This window comes from Choristoneura fumiferana, chromosome 4 (genome assembly GCF_025370935.1).
Source record: "Choristoneura fumiferana chromosome 4, NRCan_CFum_1, whole genome shotgun sequence".
Taxonomy (NCBI): Eukaryota; Metazoa; Arthropoda; class Insecta; order Lepidoptera; family Tortricidae; genus Choristoneura; species Choristoneura fumiferana.
Window position 1 is genome coordinate 2,397,790 of NC_133475.1, and position 14,633 is coordinate 2,412,422.

General features: G+C 40.6%; 1 protein-coding gene across 3 annotated transcripts in view; it reads left to right on the forward strand.

Moving 5' to 3' along the window:
* LOC141427271 (centaurin-gamma-1A-like) overlaps positions 1-13,329 on the forward strand; it is a 72,878-nt gene extending 59,549 nt beyond the window's left edge. For all 3 annotated transcript variants that reach the window (XM_074086557.1, XM_074086559.1, XM_074086558.1), the window contains 9 exons: positions 1,500-2,027; positions 3,037-3,202; positions 3,690-3,884; positions 4,555-4,715; positions 5,287-5,398; positions 5,686-5,803; positions 6,562-6,681; positions 7,236-7,458; positions 9,077-13,329. In XM_074086557.1, coding sequence (XP_073942658.1) covers positions 1,500-2,027; positions 3,037-3,202; positions 3,690-3,884; positions 4,555-4,715; positions 5,287-5,398; positions 5,686-5,803; positions 6,562-6,681; positions 7,236-7,458; positions 9,077-9,514 — 2,061 coding nt within the window. In that variant the 3' untranslated portion in view covers positions 9,515-13,329. The remainder of the gene's footprint in view (positions 1-1,499; positions 2,028-3,036; positions 3,203-3,689; positions 3,885-4,554; positions 4,716-5,286; positions 5,399-5,685; positions 5,804-6,561; positions 6,682-7,235; positions 7,459-9,076) is intronic.
* The last annotated feature ends 1,304 nt before the right edge of the window (positions 13,330-14,633 follow it).

Genomic DNA, 14,633 nt, shown 5'->3' on the forward strand with positions numbered 1-14,633 from the left:
GGCTTTCCAGCAAATGGCTGCAGCAAGACTGTGGGTAGACAGAAAACCCCACCAACTCTCTTCTCCTCATAATAGGCTCCAGGGAGTTGGTTCTCAGTTGTTTATGCAAGGACCTAGCTATTAAGGCACAGAATAAATAATAGTACAAGTAGTGATTAAAGCAACCCAACCCCCCAAAAATATTAAGTTTTCGTAGCGTCCCGGCTCCGTGCTTGTGTAGTTTGGGAAAATGAGATGAAAAATCTCTTTCTTTATTTATTGCCTCTTTTTTTTTTCAAAGAACCCATGCGACGCCGGGGCGAATGCTAGTTTGTAATAAATAAAATGTAAACAGAACTTCAGTAACAATGACTGTAATTTATGATTGATGTTAGCACTTCATTATGTTCCTATCTAACTAGGTCACAGATTTCAAAGACAGGATTTTCATTGTTATGCTAAGTTGTATTCATATGTATGTGGCCTATTTACTTACATTGGTACTTTTACTTACATGGTTTTAAAGACTATAGCAAAACACCTGAATGACAATGGGAAAAAGAGATAATTAACAATGAAAGTAAAATAGAAAATTAAGTATCTAACTATCATAAAATATAAAAAAATAAAACACTACTATGTATGAATAATGCTTTTTTTTATATGATAGGGGGAAAACGAGCAGGCGGGTACCTGGTGAAAAGCAATCGCCGGTGTCCTTGGACACGCGTAACATAAGTTGAATTATGGATGCGTTGCCGGCCCTTTAAGAAAAAAGTAGGCACATTTTTGAAGATACCCAAGTTGTATAGGTCCGGAAATACTCTTTCTCGCTGTCTCTGTAGCATCCTTGTTAACGACACAACATCGCACGAGTGACTTCTTTATTTGTGCCAGTCGGTTCTCTCTTTCCCACATTTTCTAAATTACGACCATAGTAAAATTATCCGTGCGCGTTAGGCCACGTCAGGCCTAAGAGAACCTATAAATTTGAAGATTGTTCTCTCGTTTTTAGACCTTTACCTCGATGCTCCGCTGCTACTCGTGCAAGACTCCTAATTCTGTGCGACACACAAGTGTTTTCATGCGTAGCAAATAGCGTGGAGAACGAACTCGTTGAGAGTTTGAAACCTGTTAGCATCTTGTGTGGTGTTTGCGATAGTTGAGTTGGTATGGGTATGATATATAGTCACACTTTGGAAAAACCTCGTATCTCAAATCAATATGTAACCAAAATTGACCCTTGAAATAATGTTCATAAAGTTCACTCAGAGAAATTATCGACTTTCAGATACGAACTTTTTTAAAAGTAGTGACGATTTATTATGTTGATTTATTGTGGAAAGTAGGGCAGGTTTCTGCATGAAAACACGTATCGTACACACGTAGCCGTCTTGAAGGTAAAAGATAGTTCATTTATTATAGATTGAACCTTCGGAAAGTAACGCCTCACTCAACCAGTTAGTTATGTAGGTAAATTAGTCTAACAGCCTTCTAACATAATCGTATAATTGTTTCAGGACTCCCTCCCTCGCGGTCACCACACGCTATCAGCTTCCTCCCACCACCTCCACCGCGGCGCGTCATCCTTCGACGCATCGTCCAACAGCAGCGGTATTTCGTCCACCCATGTCGTCGAGATACACAGTACAAATGGTTCAGACACATCATCCCGTTGGGGCAACTCTCTCGGCAGCCATGGGTCCTCATCAGGACTGGTTTCAATAGCCACTGAAAACAACAACGTCAAATTCACAGCCCCGCACTGCCTGGACAACCTTCAACCTTCAAAAGACTCCAAAGATTTACCTACGCCATCCTCAACCCCGACAACTTCTAGGAAGTCTAGGAGAAGATCGAATCTGTTCACCCCTTCGAAGAAAGGTGATGACAGGTTGAAGAATGGAGAGCTTGGGTCCGGAAGGGCTATACCGTTGAAGCAGGGGTACTTATACAAAAAGAGCAGTAAGGCGCTGAATAAAGAGTGGAAGAAGAAATATGTGACGCTATGTGATGACGGCAGGCTCACGTATCATCCTAGTTTACATGTAAGTGAAATTGATTAAAAACTTACCAAGCCACATAGTCAAGTGAATTAGATTGGTTAGGTGGAAATGGGCAGGCCATATTTTGTATATTTATTTATTATTCCGGGATCCATGTAAAGTTCCAAAACACTAACCTTGTTATATATAGTTTGTACGGTTGTTCGTTATTCATCGTTGATGAAGACCACAATATTGTATTTTTCGGAAATTCACATGAGAATTAAGTAATCTCGGAATTTCAGTTCACTTAACAGTAACGCGAGCGAACACGCACGCAAAGGCTAGTAAAATATAATATTTAATTTCTTATAGCAAAGATGTCCTCCTGTTGACCTTAGGACTGTCAGTTGAATACAATTTTCCTCTATTATTATTGTACTTAATGATTTTCCTTGTTCATCTTAATCGTAAAGTAGGCTTTTACAGATTCGTTATTGATAAACAAAACGATATTTCATTTTATAACTGCTCTTTACATAATACAACTGTTTATATGAAATGAATGTCTCTGCATCACACAGGTGCGATTTTGAAAAACAGGTCTCTAATCAAAGGTGCTTCATATTTTTCAACTGTCTTTCCCCAAAACTACACCCGCGCGAAGACGGGGGGCGCAGCGCTAGCATATTTATCAATATAATATGAACCTTCCGTGAAAAATTATCTACTTGTAACTGATGGTAAAAGCCGTATTAAAATCCGTTGCGTAGTTTAAAATACCTAAGCGTAGTATACAGAGAGTCGCTGGGAAGTGTCTTTATTTTATACTATGTAAAAAAAAAAAGACTTATTGCGAGTACTTCATTGTTAAACTACCAACCCATGTTCTGTCTTCCTCGCTGAAAATGATTCATCATCATCATATCAGCCACAGGTGTCCACTGTTGGACAAAGGCCTCCTCCATAGAGCTCCAGTTGGTTTAGTTGGTAGCAGCCTGCATCCACCATGAACCTCCGTCTTTAACGAGGAATATGGTTAGCGTTTTATCTCAATATTATAATTTTCCAGGACTACATGGAGGATGTGAATGGAAAAGAGATATCGCTCCAGTATGTCACTGTCAAGGTCCCAGGGCAGAAGCCGAGGGGATCCAAGTCTATCATCACAACTGTTCCGGGTTACAATGGGTACAGCAGTCTAGATCTCCATGACAGCATTGGAGGGTTGAGTCTGGGTAAGCTTTTGTTCTATCTGAAGTTGATGTTGCTTTTGTTTTGTTACTGACTATTACAATGTGAAGTAGAATAAACAGGCAAAGATCTTCACATTTATAATTTTTGCCTCAAATCTTGCTTGTTAATTCTGACCCACTACTAGAGAAGTATTGAATTCTTACTTTGTAGTTCAGCTGTTCGACAACAGATGGCGCCACCAAACGCCACACATTAAAACAAAAAGTCAATGCGGTCATTGAAGTGGGTAGAAATCTAACTGCAAGATTGGTTTTTACAAATTTTTACTTAAGCTAATGTGTCAAGTTAATAATATACCATTTTATTTTTATTCAGTCATTGTAACATCGATATTTTGTTATTCATATTGTAATTTATTGTTTTGAATTTTTATTGTTCATTTTAATTACATGTTTTTTCAAATATTTTGTTTCTTAAGTAAGTATTTAAAATGTTGATGTGTTGAAATTTCTTTTTATTGAATTCCAGGCTATAAAGACAAACCGACGCGCGTCACAGACAAAGCCCTCATGTCTGCCTTCGACACCCTGAAAGAGCCGGCATCCAGCCGGCAGTCGTTGGCCTCAGAGGTGGAACTCACCACGAACGGGGATAAAGACACGCCTCACGTCAAGAAGAGGCATCGCAGGATGAAGAGCAGCGGGGTTAAGAATGGAGAAGATGGTGAGCAGATATAGTTTAAACATTTTGAAAGGTGGAACGCGCAACGTGTGTAAGAGTTGACGCGATGCCAGCGCTGGCCGGCTGCTGAACGCCGGGCTTACGCAGCGCAGGCGTCCTGTCGCGCGAATCAGTGTACTTGTTCGCATAAAACGTTGCGCTGGCGGCTGGCTGGCTGGGTTGTGGTGGCAGTGTGATGGGTCTCATAGCCCTCCACAAGTGGATTGGTGCTCGCTAGTCCGTTGAATTGAATGTAAGCGGTGCTAAACTAATCTTTGGTGCGTTCTTTGGGGAACAATTGATGGGGGATCGACTCTTGTTCTCACTTTGTTGCCACTACTCTGCTAGTGCTAACTTGAAGCAAAGTGTATGACATTGACTAGATACTTCATGTTTTTAAATTACTTCTATTAAAATAAAAGACAGCGACTTTTAACTTACTAACGTCAGGTGTGGTTGCGTTGCTTTGACTGCTGAAATTCCTCGATTTCATAGACCATTTCTTTACATTTTCATGAAAACATGCGTGAGTTTTTTTTTTCAAATAGTATTTTGTTTGCTGGCTTTTACAAATTAATAAAGAGAGAGAGAGAGCTGCTAAAATTGGTGGCTCAGCATGTGAGTGGAACTAAACCCATCTTCAAGACTAATCAGTTAATGTATTATCCACTAGATGGCGATGGCGCGGCGTCATGCGAGTTCACGATAGTATCGCTCGACGGCAAAAGATGGCGTTGGGAGGTGTGTGGTGCGAGCGGGATGGCGTGCGCGGCAGAAAGAGACGCCTGGGTGGCGTGTGTGGAAGCGCAGATATTGCAGTCGCTGCAGGGACGGGTGAGACTATTTATTATTTTACTTTATTTATTACATTTTTTGTCATTATGTTTTTTTTAAAGTAAGGTATAGGAAAGGAGAAGTATATTAAAATGTAGTCGATCATTTTAGCCATTTTGATTAAAGCTTAGATTTTGAAAATAAAACCAAATTTCAACAGCTGGCAGTGTCGTGAAAGTAAAAACATCTCGAGGCTCAACTATCTACGAAATATGTTTTTTATAAATCAAAAAGTTATTTTGGTTATTTTATTTACTTATTAAATACAGTTTATGTTCATTAACAAGTGATTGATCAATCATACTTAGCCATTTGTATTGATAATTTTGTATTCGCAGAATAATAAAAATCTTTATTCGTATTCGTAAATATGGTATTCGTTGCAACGCTACAACGCATGTGCAACCCCTCAGCTGTAGCGTGTAGTAAACATTTTCGTTAGGCAACGTGAGTTTGGCAGTACATTGCAGTAAGTGTACACTACACAGCCTTTGCCACGCTTGTCAACTGACGTCGACTTGTTACGGTACCACGCCACTGCAGTGTGTTACGACAAACAATTGTTTTCCAGACGTCCCGCCAGCCGGCACCCACGGGCGCCAACTCAACGGGCGACGTGCGAGCCACTTACTACATCAGAAGAGTTAAGGGGAACGACAAGTGCTGCGACTGCGGTGCTAACGGTACGTATCTCGACGAAGGTCAAATATTACTAGCCTCAATCTGTGGCTTCACACGCGGAAACCATTAGGTCTAATGAACTATAAACAATTACTTTGTTCACCTTATGATAACTACGTCTATGCAACAAATGTGTGTCACACACATTACATAATCCGACAACTGACAAGTGGGAACGGGCTCTAAAACTCCACAATATGTATATCGAAGCTTAATAAACATGCCTTGTTTTACCACCCTATTTTGTCAAAAAAATAAATTGTTTATGATCTTGTTTTCCCTCAATCAGATCCTGATTGGGCGAGCTTGAACCTTGGCGTGCTCATCTGCATCGAGTGTTCCGGGATACACCGCAACCTCGGCTCGCACATCTCCAGGGTGCGATCGCTGGACCTGGACGAGTGGCCGTGAGTACCCATCACTATCCCGTTTTCAGCATTTGTAGCATGCTTAGTGGCGCCATCTAGTATTGGATACATGTACAATCAAGAGGGGAACTAGTGCATAATTGGGTCGTTGAATATGAAAGTACCGTGAGACTCACTCATGCCTAATGAAATAAATCCGGATAACTCAACGTCTTAAATCGAGTTTAGCTCGACATGTTTCAGGCTAATTCGTACCCCTTCTTCTCGGCGCAACACGCGCACTGCGAACCACCGTTCTGCTCGCGTGATTTCACATTAAACTGGGTCGTTATTTTTTTTTAGCTGCGATAGTCCAAAAAAAGTTTCTTGTCCACTGTCATAGGTACTAGTTTTGTGATAGAGCGTAAAAACCAATGAAATTGAAAGCTCTTATTACTCTTAAATAGTAAATTCCACTAATATAATAAATGCGAAAGTTTGTAAGTCTGTTTGTTTGTTTATTTATTTGTTACTAACCGATTTAGATGAAATTCGGTATACGGATAGTTTGAGTCCCAGGGAAGAACATAGAATAGTTTTTATCTCGGAAAGTTGCATAGTTCGCACGGGATAGTGAAAACCGAATCCTACACGGACGGAGTCGCGGGTAACGGCTAATATTGTAATAAAGACTTTAAAAAATCAATCGTAGGTAAATAATAACAACCCATTTAAAAGGTTGACTAATTTCACCATTACCATTTGACGTTCTTTCTTCCTCTCTCCCTCATTTACTAAAGCAAGCTGTTTGTTTCCAGGCTGGGGCATGTTAGCGTGATGGTGTCGATGGGCAACGGGCTCGCCAACTCCATTTGGGAGGCGGACCTGCGCGGGCACATCAAACCCATCGCCTCTTCCAGCAGGGAAGAAAAGGAGAGGTAAGCTCTTGATAAAAACGTCTACGTATCTACACTTTAGTTAGTAATTAATGAGGTTGAATTTGTTCGAGTTCCAAATTATGCAAACAGGAACCAACTCACACCTCCCCCCAAAATTGAGATAAGTATGCAACAAGTTAATAAAATGCATCTTCTATCAACTCGATATTTTGGGGGAGGTGGGGGTTGGTTCCTGTTTGCATAACTACGTCCCATTTCACTTCATTTAATATCTAGTAACGAACTATTTTTATTTTTATTCGATTGGATGGCAAACGAGCAAGTGGGTCTCCTGATGGTAAGAGATCACCACCGCCCATAGACACCTGCAACACCAGGGGGATTGCAGATGCGTTGCCAACCTAGAGGCCTAAGATGGGATACCTCAAGTGCCAGTAATTTCACCGGCTGTCTTACTCTCCACGCCGAAACACAACAGTGCAAGCACTGCTGCTTCACGGCAGGATTAACGAGCAAGATGGTGGTAGCAATCCGGGCGGACCTTGCACAAGATCCTACCACCTGCAAACAGTGAACTAACATTGACTTCACAGATGGATCCGCCTAAAATACGAGCGGCGCGCGTTCCTCTCCTCCACCGAAGTCCCGACGGGCGTCGACTCGCTGCTAACGGCGAGCTCGCGCGGCGCCGTGTCGCTACTGGCGCGCATGCTGGCCGTGCCCGCGCCGCGCGCGCCCGCGCCGGCCGAGCGGGCGCTGGCGCTGCGGGCCGCCGCCGCCGCGGGGCAGCTGCCCGCCGCGCAGCTGCTGATATGGGTGAGTGGCGCCATCTAGTATTGGCGAAGGAAACTAACAGGAAACGCACTGCGGGCAACTGTGTCTCTACTAGCGCGCATGCTGGCCGTGTGGCCGTCATCTAGTATCGCCTAAGGAAACTAACAGGAAACGCACTGCGGGGCAACTGTGTCTCTACTAGCGCGCATGCTGGCCGTGTGGCCGTCATCTAGTATCGCCTAAGGAAACTAACAGGAAACGCACTGCGGGGCAACTGTGTCTCTACTAGCGCGCATGCTGGCCGTGTGGCCGTCATCTAGTATCGCCTAAGGAAACTAACAGGAAACGCACTGCGGGGCAACTGTGTCTCTACTAGCGCGCATGCTGGCCGTGTGGCCGTCATCTAGTATCGCCTAAGGAAACTAACAGGAAACGCACTGCGGGGCAACTGTGTCTCTACTAGCGCGCATGCTGGCCGTGTGGCCGTCATCTAGTATCGCCTAAGGAAACTAACAGGAAACGCACTGCGGGGCAACTGTGTCTCTACTAGCGCGCATGCTGGCCGTGTGGCCGTCATCTAGTATCGCCTAAGGAAACTAACAGGAAACGCACTGCGGGGCAACTGTGTCTCTACTAGCGCGCATGCTGGCCGTGTGGCCGTCATCTAGTATCGCCTAAGGAAACTAACAGGAAACGCACTGCGGGGCAACTGTGTCTCTACTAGCGCGCATGCTGGCCGTGTGGCCGTCATCTAGTATCGCCTAAGGAAACTAACAGGAAACGCACTGCGGGGCAACTGTGTCTCTACTAGCGCGCATGCTGGCCGTGTGGCCGTCATCTAGTATCGCCTAAGGAAACTAACAGGAAACGCACTGCGGGGCAACTGTGTCTCTACTAGCGCGCATGCTGGCCGTGTGGCCGTCATCTAGTATCGCCTAAGGAAACTAACAGGAAACGCACTGCGGGGCAACTGTGTCTCTACTAGCGCGCATGCTGGCCGTGTGGCCGTCATCTAGTATCGCCTAAGGAAACTAACAGGAAACGCACTGCGGGGCAACTGTGTCTCTACTAGCGCGCATGCTGGCCGTGTGGCCGTCATCTAGTATCGCCTAAGGAAACTAACAGGAAACGCACTGCGGGGCAACTGTGTCTCTACTAGCGCGCATGCTGGCCGTGTGGCCGTCATCTAGTATTGGCGAAGGAAACTAACAGGAAACGCACTGCGGGGCAACTGTGTCTCTACTAGCGCGCATGCTGGCCGTGTGGCCGTCATCTAGTATCGCCTAAGGAAACTAACAGGAAACTCACTGCGGGGCGGCTGCCGTCATTAGCGGCATCTAGTATCGCTTAACAGAACTAATAGGACGCGCATGATGATCATAATAACGTCGTTTCTGTCGTCCGCTATTCTACGTCCGCGTCTCGGATTTGAAATTCAGTCGAATTTTTAATGTAAAGCTTAAAATTCAAATTCAAAGTCAAAGTCAAAATATCTTTATTCAATTTAGGCTTTAACAAGCACTTATGAATGTCAAAAAAAAAACTACCAAAAACCTCTGCTGAGAAGAATCCGGCAAGAAACTCAACGTTATTAAATTATCCCTCATATTAACTCAATGCCTAACAGATCAAAAAATAACACCAAATTCTTCTATTCCAGCACAACGGCAACCCAAACTACCCGGACGCGGATGGCCACACCTGCGTATTCTACGCCCGAGCCGCCGCCAACCACCTCTCAGGAGTCCCCACCCAGTACCCAAAGAACCTCCAATTAACCTGCCCCCTCCACCCCAACCCCCCCGTAAGTTCCACAAACTCCTCAGCCACCAACTCCACAAGCTCCAATTCAAGCAACAAGAGCAACATCAAAAATCCAGAACCGGAATGCAATTGCATCATATTCGAGTTGTTGAACGCACAAAGCTCAGCCAACGCTCTAGTAGAGTTACTGATTGGTCTTCAAAACAACCAATACATGAACGGTTACGACAGTCTAAACGGGGCTACGTTTACCCACGGTACGTTAGGCCGGGGGGCATCTCTTGGTAACAATCTTTCGTTGACCAACGGTAAATGCTCAGGCAGCATCGTATAGATTTGTTTTACGTGTAAAAATGTTACATATAAACATTATGTAGTTATTTATTTTTAAATTATGTGAAGTCGTATTTAGTTACCACTGTTTTGCGTGTGGATGTTGACTGTTTTTGCTGACCGGCCCGTTTGTAAACGTGACATCGACAGTATTTATTTATTTTTCAACAAAAAAATTACAGCATTACAGTTGAAACTCCAATGCGCTGTAAAATTAAAATAATGTTAATTTCGTGGTCAGTATGATGCCCGGTTTAATATGGAACAAGTGACGTCACTTCATACGTTAGGTTACTTCCCCACCGCTACCGTTCGTGATTCTATTTCCTTCGATAGTTGTCACTCGATAGTGTGTGCTGATGAAGTCTGACCAGCGAATCGATGCAGTAAAAAATTACGGCAAAAAAAAAGTTTGGCAACACATTTCACAGATAAAAATAATCATCAACATTTGAGACAGAATGGTTTTTATTTTTTTTGTAAACATTAATTCAATCAGAATCTAATTCAAGAAATTCAAAGCCTACAAATGACTTTATAAAATACTCACTATAACTTTCTTCATCACTTAATGAGGAATGGTTGAAGCTTTTCTTTTTTTATTTTAAACTTTTCTTTGTAAACATTTTCAGTATGATTACCATATTCGTGCGAATGTGAATCACAGCTTTACGGTTGTCACAGTTCAATTTACATTGCTCCTTGCTGGACAAATTTTTAGGGTTGCCAGAACAGGGTTTGCTTTACATTGCTACTGCCAGGACTCTCTGGTTCTACTCTAACGCCAACTGACGGTGAAGGAATGTAGCGGCTGCTATTACGCGGTAACTAATGTGTTATCTCTGATGGATATCCTCAAATAAGGGCAACTACGAAATTCGAAAATCGAAGTTCGTATCGTACCGTTTCTCTCACTCCCGTATTAAATAATATAAGCAACAGCGGGACGGCAAGATGCGAAGATCGAATTGTGCACTTCGTAGTAGAGGCCAGTAATGGATTTCGAATGGTCATAGTGACTTGTCGTTGGTTACGTTTATAGAATAGCGGCCTGGTGATTGGGTGATGTTTTTTTTTTTAAGTTTACCAAGCACTAATCTTGTTTTGTGAGTAGGTTATTTGCCTATTTTGGTCAATTGAAATAGGATTTTCGCTGGAAATCGCAGGATCTTTGGTTCTTAAAACGTGTAAAAATACTGTATTTTAAGCACCCAAGAGTTCGATATAAAACAGCGAAGAACATGGGTAAATTGTTGCCATTTTCTAAAACTGTGACAGTTGCGACGAGGGCGCCACTTCGCTCATTTCATTTCTGCTATTTTATGTCGTCGTCGTAGTTACGAGTATAGTAATTAAAAATTCGCCATTAAATAAAAAAATATATATAAATGTTGAAATACAGGGACCCTGGATCTGAAAAAAAAGAGTAAATAATGGCGAATATTTTAATTCCTATGCAGTTTTTTAAACGAAACTTTATTATTACTCTTTATCGAAATCGTGGCTAAATTTAGTCGATCAATTTGAGAAATTAATTGAATTCTTTAGAACAATTATTAGGTAAAATGCTGTATATTCCTAATTTACCACATATCTACTGGAATAGTTCAAATTTTTGTTTAAAAGGCAATAGTGTTTCGTAGATTAAATTTAGTGGATAATAAATTGTAGGCGAAATTCAAATCTCACGCGAGTAATTTGTAAAATAATCGTTAAAAAAGTTTTTAATGTCTTACGAGCATAAGGGACGCAAATATACGAATAATGTAAGGTCTTGCTCTTAATAAAAGACTTTAAAAGTGTTAAAATCTCGATTCAACTTAAATTTAATCGGTTTAATTGTTTAGGATGTAATTTATATTTTATTCTGTAAATATACAATGAAATACACATAACGAAACTATCTCACGTAAGCCTGTTACATACCAAAACTATTAAATATCAATTTGTTTTTGTCTCTGTCTGGCTAGGGTTAAAGTTACAAAAGACAAACGAATGTTAAGTTAATATTGAGCTTAACAAATGGTTACGAATAAGGTGGTAAATCAATTTTAAAGCCTTGCTATTAAGTACAGATGCACTGGATATGCTGACTTGTCCCGCTATGGCGTTTCTGTTATTTTGATTAAACATAACCTCGTTGAGAGTCGTTGATTAAAATAGTCGCATGAATGATTGGATTCTAATTGGCATCTCTGCGTGAGGCAAAAATATCAACAGCGACAAAAAAAACACCTAAACTGATATCGCTGATAATTTTTTTGCGTCGCTTATCTTATAAACGATTAAATATCAATTAGCGTCTCTGTCTGTAGGTATATGGTAAAATGTCCGCAGTAACCATTATTTTTGGAATACCTAAACTGCTATCATAACAGAATAGAAAAATATTGATGAAATTTTGATGATTATATAAGCCTTACCATATTATTTTGCTCTTTACGTTTTTGTAGAATCTTTTTTTTTGCTTCTTGTAGGGTAATCGTTTTATTAGCCGGCTGTTATTAGGTGTTTACCCTATTATAGAATCCACACATCACATTTTACATTTCAAGGCGATACTCCGAAGTTTGTATGAGGCACTCCAGACCGCCGTACTTAGTACATTCTCGAGTAATAATTATAGTATAGCAATTTTATAGGTATACGTAATAATTAGGTACAAGATCTCAGCTCAATGCTATTTGTAGGGTAAAAATTAGGGTAAATATTTTAGTGGTAATTATCGTCGCTTTACCCTAATCCCCTCGGGTATTTAAATTGAAAGTTAGCTGTCACTTTTTTATTATTTATTGAATTTACATTCCATATCCCAGGGGAGTAAATAAAATAGTCGATGTGATATTCCTAAGATTTCCCGTTATAAGCCAAATGTACTGAACCCTTCTGTGCCTACTTTAGGTAGTTAACGCTTCAACTCATCATAGCCCAGGAGCAGACTTCAAACGAAGCGCATTATTTTCTTACGTCGACTCCTGGCCTATGATGAGATTTTAAATGTAATTCGTACACATCTATCTATTAGATTATAATCCGCGATTTGTAGGTTATTTTGTAATTTGTGCATTTTTTTAAAGCTTGTCATTTTGACTTTAGTCGGTTCTTACGGTAGCGTTTCAATTTAGTACAATCACAAATTAGACGAGTTTAAGAAAACTAGTAACTGTTTGAAAACAATAATTATGTCAATTCGCGCTTTCATTTTTAGGGTGACCAAAATTATACCTTGCCTCCAAATGACGTAGTAACAAATTTTATATACATTAAAGTTTTGTATAATGTTTACATTATATAAAATTGACAAAAAGATATCTGTCCCGTTATACGTGAATTGAGGTCTGATTTTAGGTCACTAAGACAATCTATGATATCCAAAACAATAATGATGTTGGTATCAGCCCATAGAAATCCCTTTATATTAGTTTTCTGTAATCTTGTACTTCTACTTGTTTAATAATAATGCGAATAAGATTTTTTTTTATGTAAATTTTAGCAATAAATCGTTTACCGACGTCAGTATTCGAGAATGTATAAATTGCACGTTAGAAATTTTTCTTACGCACTTTTTCTGTATGTATTTTTAAATGTTGAAATTTTATTGTTAATTTTAAATTCGTTACGTCGTTCGGTTCGCAATTTTATGTAGATTATTTTTAACATCTCTGTATATTTTCTTTTGTACAGCCAAAGAGCTTATTTGTAAATAGTACTGTACGCAGCTACGGGATCGTCCCGGTTAGTGTTTCGTTAAAGTAATTTTTAAGAGATTTGTTGATGTTCTTAATCTTGTGAAAATAAAGTGTATAATGAACACGATTCTTTTGTTTTCTTTGTCTCCTGGCCTATACAGTCACCAGTGTAAACGGCGGAGCCGTCTGTTCGCAAGAGTTGATACCTATTATGATAACGTTTTGGAATAGCGACAGTATTGCAAAGTTCGTGTCGTTCCATCTCTCTGACACTTATAGTCTGTCAAAAAAGAGAAGAAATTAAAAAGTGGCAACACTGTAGTGTCCTCCCTTTTTGGTTTGACAGGGTTTGAAAGGGATGACACTACAGTGATGCCACTTTTTAATTTCTTCTCTTTTTTGACAGACTATATACTGTTTAATACGAGAGTGAGAGGGACGGTACGATACGAACTTCGAATTTCGGAGTAGGCCCTCTGTATGACGGGCGTCGTTTGTCACCAAGCGCACTGAGTGTCGTGGTAAGAGGCACGCAGTTATTGTCAAATGCGTGGCCGAGTGGACGCGGCGGCCGTACTGCCTTTCCATTCTGGAATGCGATTCGAGTGTGTCGTTTGGGTGTTTGGTTGCCTATTGTTTTCTTTAGTTAATAAATACCGTTTTACTTTTTTTTTATTAAGTATCATCCTACTTTCTACTTATATTATAAACGTGAAAGTTTGCGCGTGTGTGTATGTTTGTTATTCCTTCACGTTAAAACGGATGGACGCATTTAGATGAAATTTGGTACGTAGATAGCTGGACGTGTGAAATAACATATAGGCTACATTTTATCCCGATATTCGCACGGGAAGAAAGACCACGATATAAATTTTGGGAATTCCCAGGGGAGTTTTGTAAAATCCGGAATTTCAATTGTAACTACCGGATCGAATAGTTTAGTTTTTGTATTTAATGTGCATGAAAGCTTACTTTCTAAGCTTCAATGCCTAAAAATCTGAAAAACCATAGGTGCCCGTTTTTTTTTGCAAGGGGGTTTATAAATAGCGGACTCATTTGAAATGAGCTAAGGCCCACTGATTTTTACGAACTCTTCACACAAAGGTTACGGTTAAAGTACGACGTATTTGATTTATTAGCAACTAGCTTTTACGCGCGGCTTCGCACGCGTAAACTATTCGGTGTAGTAGCTGCAATTGAAATTTTCGGGATTTTACAAAATTCCCCTGGAAATTTCCAATATTTATATCGTGGTCTTCATTGAGGTTGTGTTGTGAACAACTGTACAAAATTCAAGACTCTAAACCAGTGCTGAAGTTTCAAAATTTTTCTCTATCCAAATTCAAATGCAAAATTCAAATTCAAATCATTTATTCAGTAAATAGGCCGCAATGGGCACTTTTACATCTCATTTTTTAAACTACCAGCGCT